The 18,884-nt window shown below is 35.9% G+C and overlaps 2 protein-coding genes across 2 annotated transcripts; one reads left to right on the forward strand and one right to left on the reverse strand.

Moving 5' to 3' along the window:
* Positions 1 to 5,745: 5,745 nt before the first annotated feature.
* On the reverse strand, positions 5,746 to 12,031 carry LOC105059896 (probable cinnamyl alcohol dehydrogenase 5). Its single transcript, XM_010943394.3, has 5 exons — positions 11,819 to 12,031; positions 8,553 to 8,666; positions 6,505 to 7,018; positions 6,251 to 6,404; positions 5,746 to 6,186 (listed from the first exon to the last, which is right to left on the reverse strand). The coding sequence occupies exons 1-5, from the start codon at positions 11,941 to 11,943 to the stop codon at positions 5,984 to 5,986; spliced, it is 1,110 nt and encodes a 369-aa protein (XP_010941696.1). The 5' UTR covers positions 11,944 to 12,031; the 3' UTR covers positions 5,746 to 5,983.
* Positions 12,032 to 17,739: 5,708 nt separating this feature from the next.
* Positions 17,740 to 18,328, forward strand: LOC140852199 (secreted RxLR effector protein 161-like). The gene is made up of 2 exons (XM_073245165.1): positions 17,740 to 18,129; positions 18,275 to 18,328. Exons 1-2 carry the CDS (start codon positions 17,740 to 17,742, stop codon positions 18,326 to 18,328), a joined length of 444 nt encoding a protein of 147 aa, XP_073101266.1.
* The last annotated feature ends 556 nt before the right edge of the window (positions 18,329 to 18,884 follow it).

Here is an 18,884-nt window from a genome sequence, read left to right on the forward strand (position 1 = left end):
CGTGATATAGATATATATGGAACCTACGCAGGTGACCATATCAACTTCATCAAGGTTTTGCGTTTCCCCCAAGCTGAAGTCCGAGGAGTTCACTCTGGTCCTGAGACATGATGGAGATGTCTACAACCATGCCGGTGGCCGGAGGTACCGCTCAGCTGTCTCCCTCCACTCCACCGGGCCATCCGCGGTGGTGCAAGATGGTGCAGCTTTCGGACTCATCAATTCATAATTGTCTATAAAACATGTATTGACTGCTGCTGAAATAACCTTGTATTATGTATAGAGCTCGAGCCTAACTCGACAATGACTGGAGTCCCAACCTTTTCAGAACCCAAATCCTCTAGATCAGTAGATCTAAGATTCAGTTTCACCTGATGATCCAGATCTTTGTAGCATCTTCCCTGTTGATGTGAAATCCATTTGAAGCTCATGAAAGGAGATTCGACAAAATTTTTCTATTAAAAATATGAACTAGATCCAATGGAGGATCCGGATTCAATGGTTTTTTTCTGCAACTCGGATCAGTGAACTTGATTTCTAGATGTGCCTGCGCATACCTGATGAATAAATGATCCTTATAGCCCTCGTTCTTCCGATCAACGATCCATCTGGGACTTGTGAAGGCCACTGAAACTTCTCGAGATCCAAATCTTACGTGGATCCTGAGGGTGCACAACGTGTGCAGCCTAGGCCTGGCCCGAAGCTACCGGACCCGGCCCAACCCTGTTCCAGCGCTTCAACATCAGAAGCAGCTTTTCACACTTTTTTCGCACTTCTTTCTCTTGGTTCAAATATGATCCTCCACTGTGCATTATATCAGTTATCACCCAGCCCGTATCATAGCAAAGGAGATTTATGTTTATTTTCTCGCAACGTTTGAGGCTCTCCATCTTTCACTGTTGGATGCTGCATTTGTGCCCTCTAATGAATGGCACTCATTTCTTCTAGCTTAAAATCGTCCAGTTTTATTGTAAATGCAATGGTCATCTCAAAGAGGCATGCCTAAAACAATCGAAACTAGGGTTACCGACCATCACTACTCTGCACTCACCGAGGATTTCCATTCCCGCCGCTGCAAATTGAAGTTTTGAACGGTTCAGAATTCATGGTATTGGCCAACATCAGTGGATGCAATTCCAACAAGCACTTTCAGAGGCTCACCAGCAACTTTATTGGCCTCCATTTGCACTCATATGATTGAACACACAATTCCTTCTCTATGAATACCCCTGAAGCAGACTCTTGGCATAGGCCACTTTCATGCTGAACATCACAGTTTCGGATGTTAAATTTCAAAAGGAGGGCTAAAACACGTAGAATTTTCAGAAGCGAAATGCAGTATCTGTTATGATCTTATGGAAGCAAAGTGCATATCCTTTTGTGTATGATACCTGAACATATAAGATCTCATTGAGTTGGTGATGACCTAAACTAAAATTGTAATACAATATCCAGAGCTATCGTCGTTTGACAGACTAATTGCACCAATCTGAATACAAGAATATTTTGCATGGCTGATCTCAAATATGCTGAAACTTAGAATCAATCAAATAGGTTCTCTTGTTCACAAGCTTGAATCAAGCGGTGATGATTGATTGATACATGAAATGGCTCCACATTGTCTAGTACAAATAGCGAACGCACTCAGGCTCGTTTCTTGTTTCAGCAGCGGAATCACTCTACAAAATTAACTTTGAGATAGTCCAACAAGTTAATCCAAGAGGCCATAGGATTTGATATAGGACTGCGGCACCGCCATCGATGTGTAACTTCCAAATCTTGGGTTAGAAGAGGAAACCAGAATATTACGAGAAAAATCTGATGGCATCAAAATTTTCCAATACTGGCATTCTTTACTTCGATCCTCGAGGTGGGAAATATGATATTCTTGGTTCAATGCAAACCATCGTCGAGAGTTAATCTTGTTCTTGTTGTAGGGTAACTTTTTTTTAATCAAATGCATATAAATGCTAAACCTTGGTAACATTTGAATTAGTTGCGATTCATAGCTATAGCTCATTGTCCATAGCAACATGTACATATACATCACTCATCCTAGAGGACTAAATTCAGCTGCAACTATATTGTTACTCAGATGAAACATGTACATATTGCATTGACGATACACTTGATTTACTGGAGCGCGGAGCAAGAGTGGAAGACAAGCTGTGATTAAAAGCCATGATTGTTCAAGGGCATTGGCAAGGTAACTAAAATGGAAAGGATGCATGAACATGCTAATAATCAGGGGATGAGTAGAAGGTCAAGTTATCAATGAGATCATCTTAAAAATGTAAACAGATGGACATCTAATAATTCTATAAATTGAAAGGGAAAGCTTCTTTCACTAGCTAACACTTGAGACTGGGTTAAAAAGGGGTCGAATTTTATCTGACCGCATCCGTTTCGATGTCTGATGAAAAATTCTGATATACGGTAGGTTCTAGATCCGAAATTTGGATTCTAAAGTTTTTTCATATTCGAATATCTGAGAAAATTAAATAAACTGTTTAAGTCAAGATTTGAACTAGTGTTCTCTCCGCAACCACCAGGTTACAGCATGCAAATATTGTTTTGTGCAAGTAGTTTCTTTTACTCTTAATATGTATTCAGGTCATTAAATAACCATTTGATATATATTATGCTATTTCATATTTTAATCATTAAAACAAATAAGCCCTTTTTTCTTTGATAAAAATAAAAATGAATATACTTTATTTTATTCCTTATGATATGTTCAAAGATTTGTTGTCAAAATTATTTAAAAATATTATGATTTCTATAGTTTTCTTACAAGCTCTCTAAGAATATATAATTCATGATTATTTTCATTTGTTCTATATTTAAGAGTAACAATGGTAATTGGTTCAAAAATATTAATATTATATTTTAATTACAATTTTTTTGATTTTTAGTATTTTAATACAAAGCCAGTCAGATTAATGACCAGGTTCGTTTCCATGCAAGTCTAATAACCATATCTTAGATCCTTAGTTTTAATAACCATATCTTAGATCCTGCGTTACCTGTTGTGATCATGAGTCAAGAGATTGAATACCTCACGTATGTGGAGGCGGAGGCATAAGCCAATCATCTGAGCCATTCAATCCCTTGACCCATGACCACAACATTGGCGCCGTCTGTGGGAAAGCCTCTTATCTATACATACTCCTTCTTGACTGTGAGGCATCTTTTAAAGGACAAAACTGTGAAGTTCTAAATGACTATGGTCCACTAAAGCCTAAAGATGGTCATGAGTTAAAGCAGACAATACCTCACGTATGCAGAGACGGAGGCATAAGCCAACCATCTGAGCTATTTAATCCCTTGACCTATGACCACAACAGGAGTTGAATAATGGAGGGAGAATCGGCAGTTTGAAAGGATTGGAGCATTTTTATTCTCTCGTATAATAGAAATAAGAAATGAAAATGAAACTCCCCCAAGCAAACAAACTCCTATTCGTTTGGATGCACAACCTAGTCATATGAGTTCAACATCTAGGAAATGGATGAAGTTCTCCTCAAGATTGACATGGACTCAAATGATGCTGCTCAAATTCCATGGATTCTAGGGTTAGGGTTTGGGAGAAAAGATCTTAGAGCAAGAGAGATGAGAGAGAAGGAGAAAATGGATCACGAGGAGAGGTTAGGCCATGCTAAACATAACCTGATCTATTTATTTAACAAATCATGCATGTTGGATTAGATTTCCCATATAGAGCGAATTCAAGTCTTGATGTCTGAGTCACTTATTAAATAGGTCTGGTACTTTATTGTGATCAATATAGTGGATGTAAGAGGATAGGTTTTTAGATGCTAGGTATGCTCTTTTGTTGCAACATGATTCAATCCATTGTTTGATAATTGATGCAATATCTAAAGATATTGAAATTTGACTCATTTGGATTTCTAGTAAATTGAATAGATTGGTGATTCAAGCAAGTTAACTAACGTATCAACATAAAAATAATAAAAAAATATATTGGTATGGATAATACAAAAAAGTTAAAAATATGATATTATCTCAAATAAGTATAAAGTAGTCCACAAAGAATAAAATAATAAATAGCAATAAAAGTTGAAGTATATACCATTTAGAATTTTTATAAAAAGAATTCTAGAAACTTGATTGAGTTGGATCATCAATCAACTAAAATATTTGCTAAGTTGCAAATTTAGATTGACGAGTTTTGGATCAAATCATTAATTAGGAGTTGAGAGATCCATTAAAAACCCTATCCTAGTAATCTAATCCAAATTGGGCAATCCATGAGTTGGGCAAAATAGCGGTTTAATATCATGCAATGGTCATTTCTCGAGGGTAATATAGAACATTTTGATGGTTACTCCTGATTGTTATTATGCTGATTTTTCCTTTCAATGCAGTAGTTTAAATTATATAAATATATTGTTTCCACAACTTGCCATATTGTTGTAATGGAATTGTCAATTATTTTATAAATATAATATTTTAGTATATTGTATATATATGCTTTAAAATTTTATTAATATTAATGATAATTGACATTAAGATTTTGAAAGTTGCATATAATTTACTAATGACGTAATAAAAATCGATCAAAATGGTTCTATTAATATGTTTATATTTAGAGCCATGATTAAATCAAAGAAAGATAGTTTATTGGTGTAGTAAATTACATGTATGATTCATCCTCTGTAAGTTAATATATGTTTTATCGGAAACCTTTGTATCATTGGCAAATTAGGAGATTTTTGACGCATGAACAACTATTGATCTACTGTCTAAGATGACTTCTTAACCATGCTAACCGCCCAAACTCAATCATAAGGTGAACATCTTCTTTCCTGTTTTGAATTTTATCAATATTTTGTAAAACACCTTTTCCTGGTTGGTCAGGTAGATGATTGGATTGGCAAATTATATCTGTATTTTATATCCACATTTTCAATATCTAATTAATATCAATATCTATTTAAAATAAATATAAATATAAACTTTTGCATCCGATTGATGTCCGTATCTACATTCATTATATAAAACAAATATTGATATGGATATGCTAGCATACACCCTGATTTCTCAAAAACCACTTTCACAATATCATATTTCTCCTCGATAGCTCATGTGGGAAGCTGGCATCATGAGGCCTCGTCAATGCCAGATAGTGAAGGTCCCCATTATATTGACTCCAATAGTCTCCTCTCCTAAATTTCTAGGATTACCCCTCCTCTCCCTCCGTGTGTGTGTGACCGGGTAGGGGGCTCCAACCCCACCCCCTTTGTCCTGTACCACCCACCCCCTCAGCTGGACTAAAGCCCGAGTCTCCAAACAATCTAAGCCTAATGCTCGTGAAATTAGGACACTGAGTAACAAGAGGAGGAATTGAGGATTGACATCCTTGGGAATCAAACCGCGCCCCCTTGCCTTAAGTGATAAGGGATTGCAGCTTCGATGGTGATACTACTGGTACTATAGAGTACAAAAATGGCTAGCTGGATCTTTTTCCAACAAAGATACTCTAGATAATCTTGGTAGCAACAGTTCGCTATGCTAATAACAATTTGTGATGATCTACTTTGGAGAGCAATAACAGATTAACATGGGGAAGTGTCTCACTTCCTCCTTATTGCCTCAAAAAAACAGATTAACATGTTTCAGCCAATTGGCTGCATTTGTGGAAAATCTGCAACAATATCTAGCACATATTACCACTGAGCATGTGTGATATGATCATCAAGACATGTTGAATTATATAGCATATGCTAAAAGATTATTTAATTTTCGATGCTTTGGCGAACATCAACCTCATATTATATTCGGTACTAATGACCACCTCATAGCATCTTCTCCAAAGTCTCTGAAGAAAATACTTAGAATTATGTTCTAAAGACTACAACTTCATGATAGGGCAGCAACTACGAACAAAGTATTAGAAATCAACATAAAGCCGCAGCCAGAGCAGTTGCAAATGTTGGTGTAGGAATCCACGGGACTCGAACTAAGCAGCAGTTAAGCTGTTGACTATATCAATGACAAATCGATATTTGACATCTGCCTTGACAAGCCGCTCCATTGCCTTGTTCACATAATCCATACCAATGAGCTCAATCTCTGCTGTTATATTGTTCTTACCAGCGAAGTCTATCATCTCCTGGGTATCCTTTATTCCTCCAATGCAACTGCCTGCCACGATCTTCCCACCTGTTCACAGATGAATGTAATTCCCCTCATCAAAATCAACTTACATCAAAATCACATTACTTACCCCCAATCAAAGGAAAAACCGGTAGCTCCAATGGCTTCTCCGGTAAACCAACCATGACCATCTTGCCCTGGGCCTTCAGCAGTAAAAGCAATGGCATGAGGGAATGGTCTGCAGACACGGTGTTGATAATACCATCCATGGTGCCCATAGCAGCCTAACAACACAACGCAACACACACATATAAAAGACAGATAGAGGAGAAAATGAGGCAGCAGGAGAAATCATGCATGTCTAAGTCTGCATACATTTTATACCTTCATTTGCTCAGTGTTACTGCTGACCACGAAAAAGTCTGCACCCAACCTTTCAATTGCTTCCTTCTCTTTGCGCTGGGATGAGCTGATCACTGTGACCTTCATCCCAAGGGCCTTACCAAACTTCACAGCCACATGGCCAAGGCCACCAAGACCAACCACCCCAAGATGCTTTCCTGCTTCATTGAGTCCAAAGTATTTCATCGGGCTGTACACCGTGATCCCTGCACATAGCAGCGGTGCACCCTTGTCTAGGGGCAAATTTTCAGGGAACTGAATGACAAAATGCTCATTAACGACGATCACATCAGAAAAACCTCCAAATGTCTTCGTTCCATCGGTGTCGATGGAATTGTAAGTAAGTATCATTCCAGGACAGTAGTTCTCAAACCCCTGTTTGCAGCTGTTGCAGGAGTGGCAAGAATTAACCATGCACCCTACGCCCACCTTGTCTCCGACCTTGAACTTTTGCACATTGCGCCCTACCTCAGTAATGATGCCCACAATCTCATGCCTGCAAAAGAAGAACCCATGTGCGGTTCTTTTTAGTAAACTACTAAAGCTTCATGCTTTTAAGGGCCATCGTTGATGTTAGAAATTTGCTTGATATAATGACGGGAGTTGATTTGTCTTGTGCATGAACGTATTGGAGAGTGAAGCAATTTTGAATACTTCTTCTCTAAGCACTGCTCTGTTTTGCTGAGAACCTTCCTAGTCATTCAGGTTTAGTTTCAAGGTCTCACAACTACCAAATTTAGTGAACTGAGAGTTTGAGAAACTCATTAACTGTTATTAACTATTAACAATTGAAAAAATACTGAGCCTACCGCAGCTGCATAAGGCTGTTAGCTAAGAAGAGTGTCAACCTGAATTAGTATAACAAACAAATAATGAGCACCATTTCCGGACACTGGAGGTCTTATTTTCTTGGCAAAGATTGAAAAGTAGTTTGATGTCCATGCATGTCTGCAAATCAAAACAATGGTTTATGCAATTAATAAGATACTATCGCTGAGAAGCCACTTAACCATCCTGCTTTATAATGGACTTGAGAAGAGAGAAAATTCAGAACAAGCTTTTGTTATCTATCACATCATGCAATAAATACCCATTAAGTTTGAATTGGTGCTAGAATTAGTTTTCCAATCTGGTTAAGACCAGGCTGGCAATAAGTAAATAAATAATTTCACCATTAAGCAAATTAGAGAAGATCGATCTTACAACTTTATCATGAAGAAAAGAATGCTAACACTTGGGAGTAGTTCCAAAATTGCAGGCTTTTATTTTCTTTAAATTCATTTTAAGGAGTCATAAGGGAAACTCATCAAAAAAAGGTCATAAGAGAATAGCAGGCTAGATCAAAATATTAACCAGATGAAAAAGTTCAGCCTTAAAAATTTTCGTAGTAGACTGAGAAAAGGAAAATGAGAAAAAAGTTTATTGAAAAAAAAGGAAGGCTTCCACTCCAATGGTAATTGTGAAAATGCAAGTGCTATCAGTTGTTGTTCTTAGACAGGAAAAAAAGAAAAAAAGAGTTACAGCCATGTCATCCCTGACCAGAAACTTACAAGCAGCCAAATTTGCCTGCATCTCATAAACTACTCAGGATTTACATGTTTGTATATATAGGTACATGTACCAAATGGGAAGTAAAATTGCTCAACTAAAACAAGGCTTAGACCCAGCTCCTAGAACTAGTAATAATAGTTGAATCAACAAGAGAACTTTTGCTCAGGTTACCTGAGAAAACAGTAACCTGAGTCGTAAAGAGCAAATAAAGTCCACAGAACTGTAAATATAGCAAATAGCATTCCAATCAGAAAGTGTGTTTTTTCATTAAAATGCCATATATGTTATTTTTAATATGTTCAGAAAAAATTACAACTTTGGATAGAAGATCACCAACTGCAAAAGGATCATAAAAAAGGTATACATGAAATATTTTACAGCAGGTGGTCATGGTCTTGAACCACAAATAGCCAGCACAAAAGCCTGAACACAAGATTACTTTAGAAATAAAAAGCTTGATGGTGTTAAAAGTTGCATACCCTGGAATGATTGGGAACATGGTATTTTTCCATTCATTCTTAATGCTGTGAAGGTCCGAGTGGCAGATCCCACAGAACAGTATCTTTATGGTGACATCACAATCTCCATTATTCCTGTAGACCATTAAACATATCACCATTAACCACTCATTCATACATTTATTAAATATAATTTGAGGTTCCATTCATAAATAAATACAAATTTGTGAGCAACGTCAACAATGATGGAAGATTAAATTCATAAACTCCTGATGTTTCAAATATCAAGTAGGCCACATAAGAAAATGGCAGGGTCGCCAAAATTCAACAAAGAGTTGCACCTACGTCAACTAACTTTTAAAGACATTACTTAAAAAAAAAACTAAATAAAGAGGATCATGCAAAATTGATTTCTTTTTTGTTCTCCAATGAGTTTGCTGAGCTTTGCCCCATGGTCCCAAATATGAGAATTAAATTTGGTAGCCCAAATTCAGAGCAAATTAAGGTGCGGTCCTCCAGCACATTGATCCTGAAAGAATAAACAGAAAGCAGAAAGAGCATGGAAGAACATATAGTTATCCATGAGGTGGTCCATAATTAAAAACAGTCAGCATTCTGCTCCAGAAAAGGAAAAGAAAAAGAAAAAGGTGAAACCACAATGCATTGAAAAGTTTGCAATGCAGCATATGAAACAAAGTAACAAATTTTACACGCGCTCTCACACCTAAAGTTAAATCCATTGCAACATCCATGGATTAGTTGAGCATTTAATTCAAGGAGTGGCTGCTGCTGATGTTATGTTTCAAGAATTAGTTGCATAGGAGAGTAAATGCAGTGCAACTTCATCAATTTATATTGCGCACACAAGCTACTCAAAGAGCAGAAGTTAATAGATGTCAACAGAGCAGGTCCTGGTAAAGCAGTTTTGAACAACCAAATTAACCACCTCAAAAATAAAATCAAGTTTAGACATGCCTGGGTAGGTCAGGGAGTAGGTGCAGAAGATATTTCCTAACCTAGGTATGGTACTCTGCATATTAACAGCTATTAAAGCCAATAACCAGTATTTAGAGCTCTATTCCAAAATATGCAGAACATATATTAGAAATAATGAATAAAATTAAAAAAACAAGCAATGTCATAACAGCATAAAATTTTTATGAAAATCATAAAAATTTTAAAATCATAATTGCAAGTCATCGGTTTAAATGTCAGCAAATCAATGGCTGAGAGGTTGCATGCAAAAAAATTTTATGCCTGAATGCACAGCAGTACTGTGAATATGAATGCACCAGAGGCTAGGGGGGCATCATTAGCTTTGACTAGGGGTGCAAACGAGTTGAGTTGCTCGCGAGCTACTCGAGCTTGACTCGAATCTAAGCTCAACTCAACTCGGTTATTACTGAGTTTGAGTCAAATCGAGCTCAAATAGCAGATATTCGATGCGAAAGTTCGCGAGTCTATTTGAGTTTATATATATTTTTGATAATATTATTTTATTTATAATATATATTAAATATTAATATAGAGTCAGGATAGAATTAGCTCGATCGGATTTGGAATCAGATCCAGTTAGGTCAAAACTCTATAATAGGAGTCCTATTTTGATGATCTAAGCCATTGAATGTGATCTACTACCTCAAAACTACTCGCATATAAAAAATTATATGATTTGAAAATCCTAATATATACATCAAGTAGTCAAAAATTAGACAGCCTAAATAAAATTGAATTAGATGTATTTTTTGATCATTTGATGTATAGGTCAGGGATCTTCAAATCATATGATTTTTAGTGTGCAAGTATTTTTAGGGTAGTAGATCACATCCAATGGCTTGGATTATCGATGTAGGACCTCCATTATTCAGTTTTGATCTGATCGAATCTGAATCCAAATCCGATCGACCTTATCCAAGTCTGCCTCTATTAATATATATATATATATATATATATATATATATATATATTATTAGTCGAAGATCCACGCGTTGCGCGGGGCCGGATGTACGAAAATAATTTTTCTTCTAGATCTGATCAGATTGAAAAAAATTATATATAAATAATAAAATAATATTCATTCAAATTCTTAAGATCACTTCATATTTTCAATTACCTATATAAATAGGTTTTAATTATAAAAATATAATAATATAATATATTAATAACATAATTTAATGTGAAGAAGTATTCTTTCTAAATGGTACAACAAAACTCATTTGAGAAGCTGAGTTGACAATACTCCAATACTCATTCATAAAGTATTGTTATATATATATATATATATATATATATATATATATATATATATATATATATATATATATATATATATATATATATATATATATGATTAGTGGGTTAAGACTTGAATTCGAGCTTCAGTATGATTGATATTCAAGTCGAGTCAAGTTAATCTCAAGTTTTGTATTTTTTTTTTTTATCAAGCCAAACTTGAGGTTGGGATATTAAAGATCGATCAATTTTCAATCGAGTTTCAAGCCCGAATATTTTAAATAAAGTCAAGGTTAAGTTTCTAGCTACTTAACTTGGCTTGGCTCCATTGCACCCTAGCTTTGACAGCTGTGGCACCAAATATTTAATAACAAAAGGAGGATCATAAACGGATCCACAACTAGGCCTAGGTCTTGTTTTTGTTTTACATAAGTGGCGACCCCGGTTGTCCCATAGTAAAAAAACATGTTGCCTTTCTACCAAAAATGGAAAAAATTCCATTCCCCTGCACGGTGTAGAGTGTAGACGTGAGTGTGGTCAAAGAGAATAATGTCTCTCTCTTCCATGCAAAAACAGAAATGTTTAACAACATTAAAAGTCAAAAACAAACCAAATAATTACAAAGGAAAAGAAATGTAGAGAGAAAACGGACGGGAAGGCAATCAAATTACTAATCAAGAAAATAAAATCAAATTGCCTAATCGGAGAGGTTTCTTGAGGTGCAGCAAGAAGACACTTAAACTACCGCAGAATCCCATGGATTCATCAAACAATCAGCAGAATCAACAAATTAATCTATCAAAAATGGTTATAACAACATTAGATCCAGAAAGAACAGAATAGATCAAATTCCACCACCAACAAACCACAAGAAACGATCAAGAATCCAAGTTCTTTATCCAAGAGACGTCTCCCAACTCGAACCCAAGAAAGAAAATAAACTCAGTCAAAGAAACGCAGGAAATCGAACGAAAAGAATCTGCGATCCTCGTAAGAGAATGCCGGTATTGAAGAAGAGATCAGAGAGATGGAAACAAAAAAAAAAAAAAAAAAACCTCCGGGAGAAGGTGAAGGGAAAGAGGACGCCAGAGTGGTCCCGCGCCGCCCACCCGACGGCTTTCCGGGGGTGCTCGGTCTCCGGCGATCCCTTCACCCCATACTCCATCGCATCCGCCGCCATTGGCCTCTCGCCTCCTCCTCTTTTGATCCTTCTCCTCGGCGATCGATCTCAGAAGAAATAGAAGAAGAGATGCTCATCCTTGAAGGACTAGAGACCCGCTCCTTTAAAAGGCCGAGAGAAGCGGCTCTCGCCGCTGACGTAATGAGCGCCCGAGAACTGAAGACAAAATTTCTCAGAAACGAGTTTCGCAACTCCCTCATGCGATAGCAGTGATTCAGTGAATCCGTGGAACTCTGAACCACGAGAGGAACGTGTACCGCTGCTCGTTGGCGTTTCACGCGTGCGTATGTAGCTGTTCGTGGAATGGACGGTGATGATGAGTGGGGTATATAAAATGAACGGTGGACATTCGATGGGCCATGGGAATGCGGCGGCAAAGTTGGGATTTGGATAGAGACCCTGTATCTGTTCATATTTGCTTTATTTGATGATGGTAAATATGGATATTGATATTATTAGGATGTAAAATTTTATATTTATATTTATTTTAAATATATATCGAAAAAGAATATGATTCGTATAATTAAATTGAATGATTATAAAATCAAATATATTACTAAATATATGACAATCTAAAAAAATATATGTTAATATAGTTATTTATTTTTTTAAAAAAATTATTAATATTATATAAAATTAAATAGTGCTATAAATAAAATTGGATATTCGGATATAGATTAGACAGCTGTCTATCAATATTTAAATTTATTTTTTTCTGATGGATATGAATACAGATACAAATATTAATTGGATGCTCAAATTTTTATCCATATCTGGATAGATTCAGATATGAAAATAGATCTGAATGAATATTATCCGATTCATTTCATCCCTGCTCTGAAGAGGAGGTATGGATATTATAGTGCCGGTCCATACACGATTGGTGTTGAGATGGTCATCAGTCTTAAAGCATATCGTGTACTTCATTTGGCATTACTAAGGCAATAAAATGTCCACCATGCGATGGATCTGAACTCTCGAAACTTATTTGGTTAATATGAGAAGAGGAGGAAGTATTTCGAGGGTCGTGTTTGATTAAAGTTTTAGAAGGAAAGAGATTAAAAAATAATATTTTTATAGAAATAAGATTTTTTAATTTTATAGGAAAGATAAATCTATATGGGATATGAAAAAGTTCAATTTTCATTGACTAAGAATTTGGATAAATTTTTTCAAATATGCCCTCATGCTTCTAGATAGAATAGGATGAGGTCGTTCCCTCTATTAATAGCATAATAAGCATTTTATAGTAGGGATGAAGCACAAAAAGGGTGAGTTTCCTTTTGTTTATCGGAGCCTATCATTGCATTTTAGAAAGCTCCCTAAATAATGTTGGTTGCCTCTAATAAAAAAAGTTAGCTCGAGATTTGCATTCTGAAAAGGAAAATTGCACTCTTAAGGAGGAAGATTAACCTTGATCAACTCTGCTCGAATATTTCTGCCTTCACGCTACATGTCTATTTATAGATTGCTGAAATGGATTATAAGTAGAATTGATAAGATGAGAAGAGCATTTTCATTAAAAGGATCCAACACCATCGATGAATTTCATTGCCTAGTATATTAGGATGTTGTATGTAAATCTAAAGAACAAAGAGGATTAGGTATTAAAAGTTTGTCCCTCATGAATCAATCATTGTGGGTATGGAAGTCTCTTCAAGAGTCAAAGGACCCTAGTGGCACCAGGTTGATAGAGCTTACTATTCAAAGAGAAAGTTGGGGATGAGAATAAGGAAGTCTACATCAGGGCTATCTCCCATTTGGAAATATGACAATTTAAAGAATGAAGCCTTTTGAAAGTTTTAAATTTTGAAATGGAGAGTCCATTTGATTCTGGAAAGATATATTGTTTGATACAATTTACTGTTGCTCTCGATTTGAGGACCTTTATGTTTGGATGTTGAAATCAAATTTATCAATTTCTTCATATTGGAGACACATAAACTGCAATTTTCGTATAGCTTTCTTATTAAAAAATTATTATTTGTTTCTGTACATTTATTTTTGCTGTGCTGTCTCAGTTCAAGTAGTCCTAGTCTTTAAGAGTTTAGTTACTTTATTTGTGCAGTGTTGTTACGTAAACTTTAAGAAGAAGTCTTTGCATGTTAGTTCCTATTTTGATATTTTTCTGTTATATATTTACTTATAAAAGTGTACGTTAGTTCCTGTTTTCATGTTCTTCTGTTATGTATTTTCCTATAAAAGCTGCAAAAGTTCTGAATAACTGTATCAATAAAAAAATATTTTTTCTTGCCCATTTTTATTTTTCACCTCTGTCTATTTGAGCTATCGGTGGTATCAAAGCTAGGATGGCTTCTAAAAATTTTGTGCAGCCAGCCATTCCATGTTTGATGGTCATTATGACCATTGGAGTATGCTGATGGAGAACTTCTTGAGGTCTAAGAAGTATTGGTATATTGTTGAATTTGGCGTAGCAGCACCTGTTGCTGGAGTGGCACTCACAGAAGCACAAAACATAGAATGGGGGGACTAAAGTTGAAAGATTTGAAAGCAAAGAATTACTTGTTCCAAGCCATTGATCGATTTATCCTGGAAACTATTCTAATTAGCAAAGAAACTTCCAAGGATATTTGGGATTCAATGAAGAAAAAATATCAAGATTCTTCTAGCGTAAAGCGTGCACAGCTTCAAGCCTTGAGAAAAGATTTTGAGACTCAACAAATGAAGGATGGTGAATTCGTTACCCACTATTGCGCAAGAACCATGGTGATAACTAACAAGATGCGATTCCATGGTGAGAAGATGGAAGATGTTGCCATTGTTGAGAAGATATTGCGATTCTTGGCATCGAAGTTTGATTATGTTGTTTGCTCAATTGAAGAATCCAAAGACATAGATGCACACTTCCTTGATGAACTCCAGAGCTCCTTGTTGGTTCACGGACAAAAGCTAAATCGAAGTTCAACTATAGAAGAGCAAGCTTTAAAGGCTTCTACTCATTCCGCAAACTCTAGAGGAAGGGATAGAGGTAGAGGTAGAAGAAGGGGAGATCGAGGCAATAGAGATGGCAACCGGCATTTCAAAGCTGATGATGATCAATTTCAAGGTAGAGGCAGAGGATGGGATCAATAATTCCACAAATCTAAGATAGAATGCTTTGGATGTCATAAATTCGGTCATTGTCGTTCTGAATGTCATACTAAGCTGCCCAACAACAAAGAAAAGGGAAAAAAATTGAATTTTGTAGAAAAGAAGAAAGAAGAAACTTTGTTGATAGTAGTTCAAGACAATGAGGTATCTCAATCAGACGTTTGGTATGTGGATACAGGCTGCAGCAACCACATGCATGGAAGTAAGTATTCCTTTTCTTACTTAAATGAAGACTTTTGTTCTAATGTAAGTTTTAGTGATTGTTCTACTGTGAATGTAATGGGAAAGGGTGATATTAATATAAGAACCAAGAATGGTATTGTAGAAATGATTTTCAATATTTTTTATATTCCTGACTTGAAAAGCAATTTGTTAGGTGCTGGTCAATTGCAAGAAAAGGGTTATGTAATAACTATTCAGAAAGATGCTTCGTGAGATATATGATCCTTCTAGAGGAGCTATTGCTGTTGTTCAAATGAGTTCAAACAAATTATTTCCATTGAAGATCGAAAGTGCTCAACCTTACTTGCTGACTGATGTGAAAGACCCCTCATGGCTTTGGCATTTTCGCTATGGCTATTTGAATTTCGATGGATTAAAGACTCGTTCAACAGAAAAATATGGTAACAAGTCTTCCCCAAATTGCCATTTCTACCCGAGTTTGTGAAGAATGTGTTGTTGGCAAACAACATCATTCTTAATTCCCTCAAGGAAAGTTGTGGAAAGCAAAGAATGTCCTGGACTGATTCATTCCGACATTTGCGGGTCGATAAAACCAACTTCTAATGGCGGTAAAAGATATTTAATTACTTTTATTGATGATTATGCTTGAAAAATTTGGATTTATTTTTTGCAAGAGAAATTAGAAACTTTTAATGCATTTAAAAGCTTCAAGGCGCATGTTGAGAATGAAATAGGAAAAACCATTAAAACCCTCCGCACTGATTGTGGTGGAGAGTATTGTTCAAAAGAATTTAAAGTTTTTTGTGATGCTCATGGCATTCAAAGAAAGCTCATAGATGCTTATACATCACAGCAAAATGGTGTATCGGAGAGAAAAAATAGAACCATCCTCAACATGGTGAGAAGCTTACTAGCAAGAGGGAGCATTCCAAAGAGTTTTTGGTTGGAAGCAGTGAATTAGAATATCCATGTCTTGAATAGAAGTCCTACTTTTGCTATCCCAAACATGACACCAGAAGAGGCAAGGAGTGGGCGAAAATCAGCTGTAGATCGTTTCAGAATTTTCGATTGCATCGTTTATGCACGTCCCAGATGAGAAAAAGATGAAACTTGATGACAAGGGTGAAAAGTGTGTTTTTCTTGATGTAAGTGAAGCATCCAAAGCATATAAATTATTCAATCCACTGGCAAAGAAGATTGTGACTAGCAAAGATGTTATTTTTGATGAGGAGAGCATTTGGAATTGAAGTGGGTAGGAGCCTACTCGAGTCATTTTGATAGTGAAACTGAAGAAGAAAGGCAGCAGCCCTTGCATCAACAAATTCCAGCAACTTCTATATCTAAAAATCTACCAAATGTAGCTTCAACAGCCCCTGAAACTTCAACAATAGCAGCAGAAGCTACTGATACAGCAGCTGAATCACGTCTTCACCGTGTTTGAAAGAGGTCAGCATAGATATTAGACTATGAGGTAATCGGGATTGACCAAACTGAAGATCCAATCACCCACTTTGCTTTATTTTCAGACTGTGATCCTACAACTTTCAAAAGTACTGTTAAAGAATGAAAGTGGCAGAAGGTGATGGATGATGAAATTGAAGCCATTGAAAGAAACGATATTTGGAAGCTATCTGATCTCCCGAAAGGGCATAAAACCATTGGTGTGAAGTAGGCCTTCAAGACAAAACTACGGAAACATGGTGAAGTTGACAGGCATAAGGCACGATTGGTGGTTAAGAGATACAAGCAAGAGTATGGGGTCGACTATAAAAAAATTATCGCTTTAGTTGCAAGACATGATACAATCAGATTGGTGATCACATTCGCGCACAAAATTAATGGCCTATCTTCCAGTTGGATGTCAAATCCATATTCTTGCATGGAAACTTGAAAGTACAGATATTTGTTGATCAACCTCCTGGTTATATTAAGATTGAAAATGAACATAAAGTGTATAAATTAAAAAAATGCTCTTTATGGTTTAAAACAAGCCCACAGGCTTGATATAGTCGCATTGAGGCTTATTTTTTAAAAGAAGGTTTTTAGAAATGTCCATAAGAGCATGCACTTTTTGTTAAAGCCGGAGATGGAGAGAAAATGCCCATTATTTGCTTATATGTAGATGATCTTATATTTACTGAAAATGATAGTGTCATGTTTGAAGAGTTCAAGAAGTCTATGATGGTTGAATTTGAAATGACTGATCTTGGTATGATGCATTATTTTCTCGGCATAGAAGTAGTGCAGTCTGCTAATGAAATCTTTATTTCTCAAAAGAAGTATTTGTAAAAAATTTTGGATAGGTTTCAAATGAAGGATTACAATCTTGTAAGCACTCTAATTGAGTTTGGCTTAAAGCTAAACAAAGATCATGAAGGAAAGAAGGTGGACAGCATAGTTTATAAGCAAATTGTGGGCAGTCTGATGTATTTAACTACAACAAAAATAGATATAATGCATTCTGTGAGTCTAATAAGTAGATATATGAAAAATCCAACTGAGATGCATTTGTTAGCTACTAAGAGAATATTTCGCTACTTGCAAGGAACTAAAGATTTTGGGCTGCTCTACAAAAAGGGTAAAATGTTAGATTTATTCGGATTTACTGGCAATGATTATGCAGGAGATCAAGACGATAGAAGGAGCACTTCGGGTTATGCTTTTATGAAGGGTACAGGGGCGGCTGTTTTGTGGTCATCCAAGAAGCAACCAATTGTCACCTTATCAACTACAGAAGCCAAATTTGTTGCAGTAATAGCTTGTGCTTGTCAAGCAATCTGGTTGAGAAAAATTTTTGAAGAGCTATATTTCAAGCAAGTGGGAGCTACTACAATTTTTTTTGACAAAGATTCAGCTATTAAGCTTTCAAAAATCCTGTGCTACATGAAAGAAGTAAGCATATTGATGTGAAGTATTATTTTTTAAGAGATCTCAGTAAAGATGGAGTGATTGATCTAAAGTATTGCAGAAGTAAAGAATAGCTGGCTAATATATTTACTAAACTGCTCTGATTTCTTTCCTTTCAAAATCTGAGAAGGTTGATGGGAGTTTGCACTTTGGAGAATCCTGCGTGAAGGAGCTGCACAAGTAAACTAAAGTCCAAAAGTTTTCAATTTAAGGGAGAGATTATTAAAAAATTATTATTTATTTTTGCACATTTATTTTTGTGGTACTATCTCAGTTCAAATTGTCCTAGTCTTTAGGAGTTTAGTTACTTTATTTATGCGGTATTGTTACCTAGACTTTAGGAAGAAGTCTTTGCACATTAGTTTTTTTTTTTGATATTCTTCTATTATATATTTATCTATAAAAGTGCACGTTAGTTCCTATTTTGATGTTCTTCTGTTATGTATTTGTCTATAAAAACTGCAAAAGTTCTGAATAAATGTATCGATGAAAAATATTTTTCTCTTGCCCATTTTTACTTGACACCTCTGCCTATTTGAGCTATCACTTCTTACATCGATTATGCCATCTTGCATCGCGGACGTCCTAGTTTGAAAGTTGGCCCACAATGGCTTTTCACTGTATCCTCATTTTATACCTTTCTCAACTTTGGTGGATTGAGATGCCCTTGCCAAAATGCCATTTGGAAGATGCCAAGTTCGGAGAAGGTGAAAGTGTTTTTATAATCGGCATCCAAGAAT

This window comes from Elaeis guineensis, chromosome 10, assembly GCF_000442705.2.
Source record: "Elaeis guineensis isolate ETL-2024a chromosome 10, EG11, whole genome shotgun sequence".
Lineage (NCBI taxonomy): Eukaryota > Viridiplantae > Streptophyta > Magnoliopsida > Arecales > Arecaceae > Elaeis > Elaeis guineensis.

What these genes read in the sequence shown, in the direction of transcription:
- LOC105059896 (XM_010943394.3), bottom strand. Translation starts at nt 11,943, where the DNA reads ATGGCGGCGGATGCGATGGAGTATGGGGTGAAGGGATCGCCGGAGACC. An exon ending in ATGTTCCCAATCATTCCAGG is followed by an intron (nt 7,019 to 8,552) that starts GTATGCAACTTT and finishes CTTCTTTTGCAG; the next exon opens with GCATGAGATTGTGGGCATCA. An exon ending in GGTTTTTCCTTTGATTGGGG is followed by an intron (nt 6,187 to 6,250) that starts GTAAGTAATGTG and finishes ATCTGTGAACAG; the next exon opens with GTGGGAAGATCGTGGCAGGC.
- LOC140852199 (XM_073245165.1), top strand. Translation starts at nt 17,740, where the DNA reads ATGCATTTGTTAGCTACTAAGAGAATATTTCGCTACTTGCAAGGAACT. An exon ending in TCCTGTGCTACATGAAAGAA is followed by an intron (nt 18,130 to 18,274) that starts GTAAGCATATTG and finishes AAATCTGAGAAG; the next exon opens with GTTGATGGGAGTTTGCACTT.